The sequence below is a fragment of the Vulpes lagopus genome, chromosome 17 (genome assembly GCF_018345385.1).
Source record: "Vulpes lagopus strain Blue_001 chromosome 17, ASM1834538v1, whole genome shotgun sequence".
NCBI lineage: Eukaryota > Metazoa > Chordata > Mammalia > Carnivora > Canidae > Vulpes > Vulpes lagopus.
In genome coordinates this window covers 38,225,049-38,240,915 of record NC_054840.1, presented here as the reverse complement: position 1 = coordinate 38,240,915, position 15,867 = coordinate 38,225,049, and the positions used below count along the sequence as shown (strand labels likewise).

General features: G+C 39.9%; 1 protein-coding gene across 3 annotated transcripts in view; it reads left to right on the top strand.

Annotated features, from left to right (window-relative positions):
• SEMA5A (semaphorin 5A) overlaps window positions 1–15,867 on the top strand; it is a 488,460-nt gene that overhangs the window by 293,154 nt on the left and 179,439 nt on the right. For all 3 annotated transcript variants that reach the window (XM_041731983.1, XM_041731984.1, XM_041731985.1), the window contains one exon: window positions 11,345–11,407. In XM_041731983.1, coding sequence (XP_041587917.1) covers window positions 11,345–11,407 — 63 coding nt within the window. The remainder of the gene's footprint in view (window positions 1–11,344; window positions 11,408–15,867) is intronic.

Sequence of the window (15,867 nt, the reverse complement as noted above, 5' to 3'; positions counted from 1 at the left end):
CCTGAAAGATGAGGTCAGAGCACATGGTTTAAGACAAATGGATGCTGAAGCTGGATGACCTGCGTCATCCACTTAATAGCTTGGTGACATTTGGCGAGTTACTTCTTCTGCCACCTGCTGTGTAGGGTGAATCTGATAGTAGTGCCTGTGTTTCATGGCTGTTGGGAGGTGAATGTGTGTAGTGTTGGGCAGAAAAGTAGCAGACATCATCCCCATCAGGACCTCCAGGATATTTTCCCTGATATATCTTGCTGGCGCTCTTTTAGGGTATTTTACTGTCACATGTTGTCTGATTTTCTGGTCTCTGCTGTTACCTTGCTGCTCTGTTTGCCACTTATGCCTGAAACATTGTGTCAACTCCAGAGTGAGCCAGAGCTTTCTACAGTACAGGTTTATCTATTGGGTCTCTTTGAACTCACTATGTGGATCCAAAGGATGGGCACCTGGGAATTCATCCAGTCAGTACTTGGAAAATCACAGACTCAAAGTAGCATTAAATTTCCTCTGTTGATATTGAGAATTATAATGGAGACCCTAATATACCTGAAACTCTCACATTAATTCTGAATGTGGCTGGTTTGGAAGCAGCATAAATATTACATTTTTAATAGCATATTTCTTTCTGAATTTTCCACACATGTAAAAAAATCTAAGAGAAGTGTAAGCCTAAAAGATATGAAAAACTTAATTTTTCTTCTTTTCCATTTTTCTTGTTTCCTTCCACTTATTAATTTCAACTTCTTTGCTAAATGTCCTATATGTCAAAGGTTATGAGTTTTCCCTCATTTTGCATTTCTGTTTTTTATTTAATCACATTTGCTTGACTCGGGACACAGAATTCCAAGCAAGTCAGTCATGATCATATGACTTTAAAAGTGAAGTTCCTGTACTGAACTAGTATGAATTTCTCGTACCTCTCATGTAATTAATTTGATTAATCATGTAATTAATATGATTTGTTTGGGTGATTTTTTTTCAGGTAGTTTTGTAAAACCAGAATTTATTACCAATGAACTAAACATGTATTTAATTCAAAAGTATGGTGATCCAAATAGCCTATGGATGTGTGTGTGTGCGCACGGGGTGGGGGGTGGGGATGAACTACTTTGCTATTCGGGAAATCCATTTATTATCCTGTTGAGTTTTTCTTCAGGCAGCATGGTAAAGGTAGTGTTACTTTTCTAAGACTAGAGTTACTTCTGGGGATCCGGAAGGCAGTCCAGAATCATGCATGGTGCCCAGTCCAGCCACCGGAGTGGGTGGGACTGACTTTTCTGTTATATATTAGACAGACTTGGCCAACTGATATCCACCCACTGTCAAGCTGGGTCGAGTATGTGGCATCCCCTCACTTCAACGTCTACTTTGACCATAGGTAGTGCTGTTCCCACTAGGGAGGGCGTTGCCCATCCTTTGGTCCCTGCTTGTATCAGCATCTGCCTGCTGGTTGCCTGCCACAACCTCTACACCAGAGTCCCGTTCACCCACCACCCGCCCCCGAGGCCCAAGCAGCCCCAGACGTCTCTCTCAGTTACTCATCTCACTGTGCTGGCATCTTGTTTACTATCTGACCCTTGGCTTTTCTTGGCTCATGAAAACTCTGAACTCAGGGGCATAGCTCGTGAGTCCTGTCTTTAACTATATGCCAGCCTGTAAAGCCATATCCCTCTCTGTTCCCCACCTTAGCAACTTTCAGTTCCTCACACAAATATACTTTCTTACCATTCCGGGCTTTGCACTGGCTGCTTTCCTTGCTTGTCATGAATGCCCACCCCTGAATCTCCTCATTCACTGGTCAGTCTCTTCACATCCAGCCCAAGCATTGCCTCCTTGGGACCTGCCCTTCATTCATGCTTATCTATATCTGTGTTCCCCTTCAGTACTCCCCAAACTGCAGCATGAACTCCCCAGAAACTCTTTGGGATCAGGGATGCATCTTTCCTATTTATAGGGACTGACTCAGATATTTGGCAGAAACATGAAGATGAATTTATCCACCTTCTTGCATGAAGATCATCTGTACGTGTGGGTGTGTGTGCATGTGTGTAGTTCATGTATACATATGCCTCTATTATTTTTCTATCACTGCTGTGACAAATTAGCACAAACATGGGGACTGGAAACAGCAGAACTTCATTCTCTCACAGTTCCAGAGGCCAGGAGTCCAAGATAAGTTTTATGGCACTAAGACCGAGGTGTCTCATAGGCCATGCTCCCTGTGGAGGCTCTAGGGGAGAATCTGTTCCCTGCCTCCTCTAGATCCTGGCGGCTGCTGGCCTTCCTTGACTTGTGGCTGCATCACTCCAGTCTCTGCCTCAGGGCCGCTCTGCCTTCTCCTCTGTGTGTGCAGACCCCTCTCTGCCATCCTCTTCAGGGTATGTTCGATTGTATTTGGGAGCTGCCCGAATAATCCAGGGTAATTTCCCCATCTCCAGATCTTTAATGCGGTCACGTCTGCAAGTCCTTTTTTCCCCATTCAAGGTACCATCCGCAGACTCCAGGGCATAGGATGTGGCGATCTTTTGTGGGGCTGTTATCAGTCTACCACAGTCTCACCCTGACGTGCACAAATGTGTGTTTCTGGGTGCGGCCAGAGCCATAGAACCCAGTTCCCTCATAGGAAGTTGGGTAAAGTTACAGCGTTTGGCAGTGAATTGCCAATTCCCGCTGATTGGGATAGCAGTAAAGCTATGGAGAATGGACCAAATGGGGGAGGGGGAGCATGAGGGATGTTCACCACAATTTCTTGTAAAATTATACCAAAAATTTTCCATTTTCAAACAAAATATCTTAGACATCACGTGTACCCAAAATCCACCTGCTCTTGGCTGCCTGAGGGGCTCATTCAGTGGAGGGTCTGACTCTTGATTTTGGCTCAGGTTATGATCTCAGGGTCATGAGATCGAGCCCCACGTCAGACTCCGTGCTCAGCATGGAGTCTGCCTGCGATTCTCTCTCTTCTTCTGCTTCCCCCTCAAATAAATAAATAAATAAAATCTTAAATAAAAAAACTCACCTCTCATTCTCAGACATGAAATACTTCTGAGGTTCTTTGCTGGATAGAGGTCTTTCTCATCTAAGATTTTAGTAATAGTTGTGATAACATTTTAGGACTTACCTCTGGTAAGTAAGCTCTTTAGACTAGAGAAGAGAGACAAATGTTTGAGGAAATAAATGGCAAACTCAAAAAGTATTGTTTAATGATAAAGTATTTGATTTAATAAGTTGCAGCAGATATTCATAAAATCATGAGAATATTAAATATTAACTGGAAATGAATATATCAATAATGTTCATTAAGTTCTCATTTAACATTGCAATCATATTATAAGTAATGTTTCTTGAACAGAAGTATATCATCCGGTTTCACATTTTCTTTAAAATAAGAAAGAGGGATCCCTGGGTGGCGCAGCGGTTTAGCGCCTGTCTTTGGCCCAGGGCGCGATCCTGGAGACCCGGGATCGAGTCCCACGTTGGGCTCCCGGTGCATGGAGCCTGCTTCTCCCTCTGCCTGTGTCTCTGCCTCTCTCTCTCTCTCTGTGACTATCATAAATAAATAAATAAGTAAATAAAAATAAAATAAAATAAGAAAGAAATGTAACTGCCCAAATGTACACCAGAAGACAAATTTTAATGTTCATTTTTCTCAGCTGCAAACAAAAATTTATGGAAATAATGCTGAATAAGGCTCATAAAAAGGGTTTTCAGTATATCCTGAGATTTGGCAACTAGATCGATATGTTCTGAAACTGGAAGTAAAGTCAATCTTGGTAGTGGTAGGATGCATCTCAGGAAACCAGCATCATAATGTGAATAGTAAATAAATTCTGAGTGGTTGGCTCAGTGGATATAAAATAAGTCCCCAGTAAGCATCTATAATCTGGGCTTTCTGTGTACTCCAGTGAATCTAGTGCACATATTCTAACGCAGAACTGCAGAGAAAAGTAATCAGGTATAAAGTGTTGTTTGTTTTCATGAAGCCAGTTTCAGAAAAAAAAAAAAAAACAGAAAGAAAATATTGATGGAAAAACTAAAAACAAACACTCATCTATTTAAATCTCTATTGGCGGGACGCCTGGGTAGCTCAGTGGTTTAGTGTCTGCCTTCAGCCCGGGGCATGATCCCAGGATCCGGGATCGAGTCCCACATCGGGCTCCCTGCATGGAGCCTGCTTCTCCCTCTGCCTGTGTCTCTTCCTCTCTCTCTCTTCGTGTCTCTCATGAATAAATAAATAACATCTTTAAAACTAAATAAATAAATCTATATTGGCTGTTAAGCTGACAGTTTAAGTGGAATGTCTTCATTAGGTTTCAGCCAGAACATACAATAATGAGACCAAAACTGAATGACTGTGACATTAGGTGACCTTACAATTCTAGCAAGAGAAAGCTAACACACAAAAGTCATAAGTGGCATGTAACTTATATAAGAATTATCATGTGTCTGCATCTTCATTTATGTTCAAGTTATGATTGCTGGAATCTTTTTCTACATCTGTTTCATGTTGTCTCAAAATAAATACCTTGGTCCTTCATATTGCTTGTGTGATAAATTCCCTTTGAACCATTTGACCACATTTCCAAAAGAAATTTCATTATATGGCTCATTTCTGTATTTGGGCCACAGATGTCTCTCTTCACTTTTCCCAATGGCTTTAGAATATGATTGCTAGTCGTCAAGTGCTGTACATAGGATTGTTTTGGTCAAAGCCATGCTACAATGTTATCCTTGCAAAGACATTTCCAGGACAACTTTTATTATATAGCAAGTTGTTTGTCCCTAGAGTTGCTCTGTATCTTACAAATCATCCCATGCCAATATGCTATTCATTCATATATATATATATATATATATATATATATATATATATATATATATATTTGCAAGGCCTCACATCATTGTCAAGAAAGAAACCCAAAGCAGCTTTTGGTACTAGGCTTACCTTCCGGTACCACTTCTGTTAATAGCATCATTTTTTTAAAAGATTTTTTATTTATTTATGAGAGACAGAGGCACCACTGAGCCACCCAGGCACCCCATCTTATATTATATCTTGATCATATAATTTTTGAACCTAGAGTTTCATTAGTGAATCATGTCCCATCCCACTTAAGATCAATACTAGGATCAGTCCGGAAACTTTAAATATGAGTACACTCATTACAAAGGAATCAAAGTCTTTTTTAAAAAATATATTTTATTTGATATAGTGAGCAAGTGAGTGAGAGAGAGGGAGTACAAGTGGGGGTGGGCATATGGAGAGGGAGAAGAAGACTCCCCACTGAGCAGGGGCCAGATGTGGGGCTCCATCCAGGACCATGGGGTCATGACTTGAGCTGAAGACAGAAGCTTAACTGAGCTACCGAACTACCCCAGAATCGAAGTCTTTTGTGATTAATTAATATTTACTGAATGCCAGCAGCTCTGAATTTAGGTGTGCACAAATTTGTGATGTAGACATGTATCTTTCTAAACCGTGGGACAAAGAAAGTGTGACAATCAGAAATGAGGGTCACTTTCTTTAACAATTTCAGTAGCTGGAGAGCACAGGCTTCAGTCCAAGTTACCAAGTTCAAATCTCAATGTCCCAATTACTATTTTTATGGCTTTTTGGTAATTCAGTTAGCCAGTGTCCTCATCCAGAATATTAGAGTAATGTTAATCCCCTGCATAAAATTATAAAGAGACTTAGAAAATGTATAGAAAGCACCCAGCTCTGTGGTCAGCATGATGTAAGAGTTTTGTAAATTGTCAGTATTTTGCCTAAGACTTGGCAGCTGATTTCTGGTGAAGCAATGACCCTCATTTGTGTACTAGCAGTTGTCAATCTCCAACTGTTACTTTTATATACACTCTCTGTACCTGGTTGAATGGTATCCTTTCAAAATTCGTGTCCCCCAGATTCTCAGAAGGTGACCTTATCTGGAGATAGAGTGTTTACATGTGCAATAAGCTAAATGAGGTTTTCTTAGCATAGAGTGGGCCTTAGTCAAAGACCGGAGCCCTTATAAGAAGAGAACATTTGGACAAATGGAGGCAGAGGCTGGAGTGATGCTTCCAGAAGCCCTCAAACACCAAGGATGCTGGCCTCCACGAGAGGCTGGGATGGGGGGCAGGGGGCAGACTCTCCTAGGGACTCCTGAAGGATTAACTTGGCTGGCACTTTGGTTTCAGACTTCTAGCCTTGGGAACTGTGAGGGAGTAAGGTTCTACTGTTTAAAGCCACCCAGTCTATGGTACTCTGTTATGACAGCTCTAGGAATCTAATATACTGTCTATTCGATTAAAAAGCAATGCTCAATTTAAAAAGATCCAAAGAGGGTGCCTGGGTGACTCAGTTAGTTAAACATCTGACCCTTGATTTCCGCTCAGGTCATGATCTTAGGGGTCTGTGCTCAGCACTGAGTCTTCTTCTCCCTCTCCTTCTGCCCCCCCCCCCATTTTCTCTCTCTCTCTCTCTCTCTCTCTCTCTCCCTGAAATAAATAAATAAAATCTTAAAAAGATCCACCAAAAAACAAAAGGTCCAACAAACATTTAACAATTTGGGAACTCGAGTGAGTAGCTATCAAAGTAAGTCTGATTTGATATTCGGATGTGGAAGATCTCGGACTTTCATATAAGGATTTTTAAAATGGTAGTATAACACATTTTTATGGGATTTCTATGTAATTGTGGATGATGTCAGTGTCATGAGAATCAAAAACTAGTTGTTGGGTAATAGGACTAACATTCCCATGTAGTTCTCTGATTCGGAAGTCACCAGTATCAATGAAGCGGACTTCTATATTTGCCATGAACATGAAGGCAAATGTACTGCAAATTGATATTGAAAGCAAATATACAATAGACGCTACAAAGTAAAGGCAGAGGAATGTAGAACAAATCCCTCCGAACTGACTAAACTCTTTACCTCTCTGTGCCTTTCAATGCCCACCATTTCCATCTCAGATTCCACGTGTTTTGATCCTGCCATGTGCGGCCACTAAAGGTAATTCGCGGACATGTCCATGCTTAAGGATAACTGGATTAACACTTTATTGACGTTACATAAAAATCAGTTATTTCAAGTTCCAACTCATTTGTGTTTTGCTTGTCTTGTACAGGGGTATGTACATTCCCTGGCAATTTGTTTACAGTTGCCACCATGATTTAACATTCTCCAGCATTTCACAGAAATACATAACAGAAGAATATGAATGTGATGTCAAAAGAAAAAAAAGAAGAAGAAGAAGCCCTCAGGTGGTTGTTAATTTTTGGCACTGTGTAATTAAACTAGTTTTTTTAATGTTATCTTTTGCCAGTATCTAATTAGCAAAGCCATCTGCTGAAAGAGTAGTGGCCCATCTGCCTAGAATGTTGTTCTCTTCATTTTTATGAAAAGTATCTGCCTTTGCTGGTCCCTGTCTAATTAACTCCTCTCGCTGCGGAATGTGATAATACGCAGCTTTGTTTATATACTTCTGAGAACTGTGGATTTAAATGTATGTAACACGTACGTACAAAGAACCAACCTTATTTCTTTCCCACGTTTGATTTACTCCTGAGATCAGAGCTCCGTTTATCACAACTTGAGCATGTGTATGTGCATGATGGTGAGGTATGTACTGTGTCACGCTTCCTTACATCCCTAGGGTTTCTGCAGATATGAAATGACTTTCTGTGAACCTACTCTATTTCCTTTTCCATCTGTCTATAGCACTGTGACTTCTGGAAAGCTGATGATGTTGTACCAAAAAAATTATGATGTTGTACCACCAAAATTATGTAGTGTAGTGTCTTGCACTTGATAGGTAGATACTTCACCATGTATGACATGAGAGAGAGAATGAGCATATGTGTAAAGCAAAGCTTCTGTAAGTAGTTGAAGAGCACAGATGTTACCGGTATGTGTTTACAGACAAAACAAAACAAAAAAAAGGTTCCATAAATGGGATTCCTCATGTCTCTTAAGATATAGATGCTTCCCCATCTTTGCCTACTGTGGATAGTCTTTGGATAGCCAAGTAACCACAAAATTACTGCTACATGTCTGCTGCCAAAAAGTATAATGAAGGTTAAATGCAAAATAGAGAATTGAGATTTTTTTTCTCTACATGGCTACTGCACAATAGAAAAAGACAAGAAGTGATAAAAATTAGATTTCAAAAAGAACGCAAAGACTCAGGAAATAAGATCATGAGTGCTGTACTGAGATCTGAGATGTAGAATGTTAATGCCTTCGCATTTGTTTTGACTGTCATAAAGATAGGTTTGTGTAGATAGAAAAGTGTCTTAAAAGGTAGTCAACTGGAAAGACGGCTTCACAAATCAGTAGTGGGATTTGTTCCAAAATTATGATGCATGAAAGAAGAACAATGAATCTCCTGTGAGAATACAGCAAGGAGACTTGATTAAAAGAAATTTAATTGATTAGAACAAATCTTGTGGAATAAAGAAAGTTATGACCAGGTTAAAACATAATAAAATTCCAAACAGAGGGAGTAACTGAGAAATAAACTCTGGTACAGGAAGATTTTGCTGATACTCGTATTTCTTTCTAATGAAAGTGTTATTATTATTTTTTATTCCCTCCTATAGTTGTGATGTGGTCAAATGAGTAAAGTCCAGTGTACTGAGAGAATAGAAAGACTCTATAGGATTAACAGGAACATCTGATTTTAGCCCAATCTGGGAAAGACGTGTTTTCCCCCCTGCATTCTGTGATACGTTTTGTGATCAGAATCTGTGATCCAGTAATATTTGTCCAGCCCTGCAATAGGTAGTTCAGTCCATTTCTAGTATAAATCTTGTCTATCCTGTCCTCTCTTCAGGCAGGAATTGAATCAACAGAAAAGGCGTACAGTCTTGGTCTTCAATTAATTCGGGATTTGAATATTACTGGAAAGCCGGTTATACTGTAATAAAAATGCCTCAGAAGTAACTTTGCTTCTTTTAATAACTCTTCAGAAGTATCTGTAAGATTCGTCCTATTTTCTGTTGGTCTAATAAACTTGTGTGTGCAGGTGCTCTTTCTTGTTAAACTGGATAAAGTAATGCAATATTTTTGAAAACTTATATTCTTTTTTCTATTACTTTCCCCATCCAATCCTTGGCCTCTGTTTATCTGAAAACGCACAGGCTACTTGGGTATCAGGCAGACTGGGAAGACTGTTTGTCTGCCATTTCGACAGAATGCTTTGATGAACAATTTTGATGGCATTTGATAAATATTCTTGCTGCCTTGGGTCTAACCGTGCTCCTCATAGATCTTAAATTGACTGAAAAGGGAATTACTATTTAACTTTCAGTAAAATCACTGGGCTAACAAGAGCCCCTGTGAATACCTCTTTATTTAAATCTTTTTTACTTTGTGGTCATCCTTGCAATTATATAACCACATCCTCCTGGTGATGGTAAGTCAGAGTTGCAAGTGGGTCAACTTTGTAAAAGACCATATCATAGTGTATCAATTCTGTTCTTAGTTTCAGTAAGGCAAAATATGGATATCTTTGTTTAAATACAAATAGCAAAGTGAGTTTTATAAAGAGACCTAAGAAAGGAAAGGTCCATTTGGAATAATAGTAATGCACTTATTTTAACCCCCTGGGGGACACATAGATCTGCCACTACACGTGAAGCCCTTATGTCTGCTCTGGAGGTGTCATCCCTTTTCATGAAAGTATTTGTCATCCTTGCACAGAATTCAAGTCATTTGTTTGCATCAGATGTTGACTAGCTGTGATTTTATTGCTGCCATTAAACATTATGAACAGGAAGACATCACAGAAAATTAACAAATTCTCTTATCAAATGTTGACACTGATAAAAATCTCTAAGTCTACCCCCGGGGAAAGCAGTTATATTGTTTCTGTTTGAAAGACAGGGAAGGAAGTGGTTCTCTTTAGAATACTTTTCTTATGGACTCATGTTTGCCAAGGAAGATAAGTTATACAAGATACAGTGCTTTGTGTTTTAATCTCTATTATGTAACATTCTTTGGAGGACAGTCAATACTAGATTATGATGCACCATTACTTTGTAATTCTCTAAACTTAAGAGAATAGTATCTTCCTAGAAGTAAGAGTGAAGCCATTTTTCTCCTTCATATTATTTGACAGTAGCTTATTTTTAGTTTAGTTTAGTTTATTATTTAACACTAGTTCAAATTCACAAAAAAATTGCCCCCTACTTACTTTTTCTGATAATGGGGTGCCTAGTTGGTTAAGCATCCAACTTTTGATTTTGGCTCAAGTAATGATCTCAGGGTTGTGAGACTGAGCCTCACATCAGACTCCACGCTGAGCTTGGAGCCTACTTATGATTGTCTCTCTGCCCACCCCCTTCCCCTGCTCAGGCTTTCTCTCTAAAAAAAAAATTTTTTTTTTAAATCACTCATAATGATTTAACTGGTCCTCCAGAAATCCTAAATTCTGTGGAAATCTAGCTCTAATAATAAGCTGAAACATAAATCCACATTCCATGCAATAATAAAAAAGATAACTCAGTTTCTTAAATTTGCTCAAAGAAGTAATTCACAATCTCAGCATATAGATCGTTAATATTTGCAGTCATCATCATTTCTTCCTATGAAGTAAGGGCTGTATACTATCTCAGCTAATCACAGATTCCACTATGTGAGGCAGCTGCATATGTGAAACAGTGCACATCAACTTGATCACTATGAGTTAGATTTGGAAAGTTTGGGAAAACATGCTCGAGAGTTGTGGCTCTATTTAGTCAGAGCTCCTAACATGTGAGAATTCTTTTTTTTTTTTTTTTTTTTTTTTTTTGAGAATTCTTGATATTGGATGAAGTAGTAGATGTGCTCTTTGCATGAGTTATTTCTCTGATTGACTGTTCATCATTTATATATGGATCTTGGGAGTAAGAATATACAAAATCATCCTTGCTCCATTATCTTTGAATATTGATAGACATTCTATTAACAGAAAATACAAATGTCTAAATGAGTATTTACATCATTTTGTTCCATGGCTTTTCTTTCCAGCATGCTGGATAGATCCTATGGATCTATCCTGTGATTTCACTGAAGTGATACTTTCAGTAATTAGCACAGTAGCCACCAACTCCTTGCATGTACCTTTCTTACAGTGATCTCAATATCACACTGTGCTTAGTACAGATGCTTAGGGGACAAGTCCTTGAAAATGCTTTGATTTCAAAGCTAAATATAAGCCCCTATGAGTGAATTTCATAAATTTTATGTAAATTCTGTTAGTATGAAAACTTTGATGCCATATTATGCCCACATTTCCTACTCTAAGTACCTATGCCTTATTTTTTCCCCCTCTTATTCAATTAAAACCATATTAAGTCACTGCCATATTTTGGTGTTTCCTACAGGCTGTGGAGTGGGAGTGTGATGAAGCCACCAAGAAGGCCTGTTACAGTAAGGGTAAATCCAAGGTAAGGAGCATGCAGGTATGTGTAGTCACTGCTGTTTGACAGGACTATATATTCCTGATGATGGTGCCTTGTAAATTGAAAAAGGTAAACAAAGTAAGATTTAAAATACATGTACAAGTAGGTTCTCAAGGTTTTAACATTAAATCAAGATTAACCACAGTTTGCAAAAAGGATTCAGAATGCAATAGCAGATCTGATTTGCACTATTAATCATTAGGCTAAGATAGAGAATCAGTTGGCTATGATATCATTTGGAAATATGGGCCTGATTTTTAAAGATAACATTTTAATTTCCCCCAATCATATCTTAGGGCTGATTCTATAAAGTGACAATATGATTAGTAGATAGATGTGTAGTGAAATGACGAGATACCTGCACCCCAATGTTCATAGCAGCGATGTCCACAATAGCCAAACTGTGGAAGGAGCCACGATGTTCTTTGACAGATGATGGATAAAGAAGATGTGGTCTATATATAATGGGATATTACTCAGCCATCAGAAAGGATGCACACCTATCATTTATATCAACGTGGATGGAACTGGAGGGTATTGTGCTGAATGAAATAAGTCAGTCAAAGAAAGACAATTATCATATGGTTTCACTCATATGTGGAATATACGAAATAGTGAAAGGGACCATGAGGGAAGGAGGGAAACTGAATGGGAAAAATTAGAGAGGGAGACAAACCATGAGAGACTCTTAACTCTGGGAAACAAAGGGTCGCTGGAGGGAAAGTGGGTGGAGGAATGGGGTAACTGGGTGTCGGGCACTAAGGAGGGCACATGATGGGATGAGCACTGGGTGTTATACACAACTGATGAGTTCCTGAACACTACATCTGAAACTAATGATGTACTATATGTTGGCAAATTGAATTTCAATTTAAAAAATAGTAAAACTATATCTAAAATGATGAGCTTTCTTTATAATCAATCTTAAAATATCTATAAAATAAACTCCCTCTCTCTTTCTTTCTCTCTCTCTCTCTCCTCCACCCCCTCCCTTCCTGTATGAAAATCATCCCCAAGTTCCTAAAGAAAGAGTAGTTTATAGCTAAGGTTGGAAATGCATTTCCTGAGCAACTGTGAATAGGGTAGACCTGCTTCCACATGTATGGCTGGCTCCATAGAAGCAGAATTCCACCATCCAGGGAAATCTGGTTCTGAGAAAGTGATACTGGATCATCTTGAGGAAATTCCTTTGCGGCTGGTACATAGGCTCATCAGGTCTTGTCTTGAGAGGGATGGTCCTACTGTATTGGAGCATGGGCCTTTCCAATATGAATCACAACTTGGGTCATACAAGAAAGCAGATACCCAGAGAGTAGCAAGTAAGGCTCCCCATGCACATGTGATCCCAGAGCCAAGAGCTTGGGGGAAATCTAGCCTATGGAGCGAGTGATCCTCTGTTGTTTGTGAAAGACATTAAATGCTTTATTTCATCCAATTTCATTGCCCGTTTTTCTTTTAACTGAACAATTTTGAGAGTCAGACATGGAGGCAGATGTCAGCACACTTAGTTATTGGGTTTTTCAAAACCGAGTAAAGAACCTGGGAAGAAGGAAAGAAAATGCAGTCTTAGCCAGGGAAAACACTTGGATACAAAGAAAGGGAAAAAAAGGCAGAAATTGATGAAGGCAATTTACTGGGAGATCTTTAACCTCAGAAAATGCTTCTGAGATAAATCATCAGAGACACAAGAAGATGTAAAGATAACCCAGGTTACAAAACCCAGGAAAATTGTCTCTTAAAATGCCCCACAAAATAAATGATAAGTAACTAATGAATTATTACTGAGTTTGGAGAAATTATGTGTAAAACTCTGTCTGAAAAGGTGCTTTTTATATGGTTTGCTTTTCCTCCCTGGAATGTTTTCATGTCTTGCTACACCAGATGCATTGCCCGCTGCTCACCAGAGCACAGGGAGTTCCTCAGATAAGATGGCCTGACTGTGATGTGGAGAGGCAGGACTGCCCAGGGTGCTGGGGGCAAAGACTGTTTCCTTCTACCAGCAGAAAGCATTGACCTTTGTTTCCATGGTTCCAATGCCCTCATCATCCCCTTTGCCCAGCATCATAGGTGCCTTCCAGGGTCTGTGGCTATGCCTCCTCCTTCTTGTTTTTCCTCTCCTTCTTCTTGTCTTTATCTTTTTCTTTTCTTTTCTTTTCTTTTCTTTTCTTTTCTTTTCTTTTCTTTTCTTTTCTTTTCTTTTCTTTTCTTTTCTTTTCTTTTCTTTTCTTTTCTTTTCTTTTCTTTTCTTTTCTTTTCTTTTCTTTTCTTTCCTTTCCTTTTCTTTTCTTTTTTTTCCCTCTGGCTTTAGCTCTTCCTTGTCTTCTTTCTTCTGGGTCTGTGAGCATGCCAGTCAGCACACTTCAGTTTGGGGAAACCCAGCAACAAACTTGGTGGACACCTACCTCAGTGCCTGTCTCTTAGCATGGGTGTAACCTGGACGTGTGGGGGGCTGTGCCTTCCTACCCTTACAAGGGGCCTCATCTCAGGAATTCCCCTGGTTTCATCTTGCCTGCACTACCCCTTTGCCTTCCCTAGTTACTGCCTGGGATTTGTATCTTTTTCTGCAGGATTTCCTGCTCCTGCTGCACCCCCACATTACACCAGTTACCAATAGCCATTTGTATTTTCGCTGTCATGCTGCATTTTCAATATGCAATCCATGGCCCTCTGCTGGGAGCTGGGCCTGATGGTTTCTTGTTGAACCCAGGACACAGCCTCTGTTGAAAGTGTAACCCCAGTGTTTTGATGTGTGACCAAGCACATGAGACCTGAACTTGGGTGGTGAACATTATTAATTCAGGGTTTCTCACCATGCCCCCTCTTTTTAAATAAATATTTATTTATTTATTTATTTTAGAGAGAGAGAGAGAGAGAAAGAGAGCCGAGGTGGGAGAGGAAGAGAGAGAAACTCAAGCAGTCTCAGTCCTGAGCACAGTGCCCAACACGAGGCTCAATCTCATGACCCCAAGATCACAACCTGAGCCAAAACCAAGAGTTGCTCACTCAACTGACTGCACCACCTAGGCGCTCCTCACCCTGCTCCTCTCAATGTCTAGGGGCAGATCATTTTTAGTTGTGGGGTCTGTCCTGCTTGTTGTGGATGTGTAGCAGTGTCCCCAGATACCCACTAGGTGCTAATAATCCCTCTCACCCTCTCATGACAACCAAAAACAACCAAAAATTTCTCCAGAGATTGCCAGATACTGACATGGTTAAGAATACCTACTGTATTTCTCCAAATGCTGAATGCTTTGGCAACTTTTACACGGTCCCTTTCAAATGATTTTTGTGCTTCCTCTAGATCATATTTATTCATTTCATGGACTTTTTAAAAAATAACGATTTTCTTCCCCTCTTTGGACCATCAGTCTCCTGGGTCCCTTATGTATTTAAGGAAAACATCTGATTATTTATGTAGCCTTCTCCTGCTGATAGTCTTTGAGTCAATATATTTTTTTTTTTTTTTTATGATAGTCACAGAGAGAGAGGCAGAGGGAGAAGCAGGCTCCATGCACTGGGAGCCCCATGTGGGATTCGATCCCGGGTCTCCAGGATGACGCCCTGGGCCAAAGGCAGGCGCTAAACCGCTGCGCCACCCAGGAATCCCTGAGTCAATAATTTTATAAGAATTAGTGTGGTAGCCTATTCCTAGCAGATCTTTACTGCTTGGAGTGAAAAATTGCTTCTGCTAAATCAAAACTGACCCATGCTTTGCCTTAAGCTGTGACCATTGGTTGTTTGGTGCTTAGAAATTAGGCAAGTGAAAATCAGAAACAAATAGGAAAGAGCATCTTTCATTCCATTAGGTAACATACACTTGATTGACAGAAGGCGTCCGTCATTACACCCTCAGCTGGGTCCTCTGTGACACAGAAGGCAAATGAGCAAAACAAGTATTATTGTCTAAAGTCAGACCATCAAATTTCACATGTTCCTAGTTTTAATGGGTTAAAACCAACGGCAAATCTCAGTAGTTACAAGTTGATTCGAACTGCATTTGTAGATGGCATTTTTTTTAAGAGGAATATGTTAACACAGATGAAGATGAATGTCAAGTGCCAGCCCTCTAAGGAGAGATCGCGTGTTATTTTAAGTTGCATTAAGTGTATTGATAGACCCATATACACTTTTGAACAACCTGTGCTCAGTTGAAATGGAATTCGGTTTTGTCACAGAACCGTGTGAGGTAGAAGTTCATGCGCATAAAATGATGTGATGGGTTACAGAGGCATCAGCCTAAGCAGCCTGGTGGGATGGTCCATGGGTAGGGAGAGCAACAGGACATCCGGCTCTTCATCCTCTTTCACTAGTTCCTTTTTTTTACTTAGCTTCTCTGTTACCTTCTTAGAATAGCCCCTGACATAGTGGCCGTCTGTGAGAGGCCTGAGCTCAGCACTAAGGACACAGAAGAGAGGGAAGCAAGGCCCTTCCTACGAAAAGGAGCG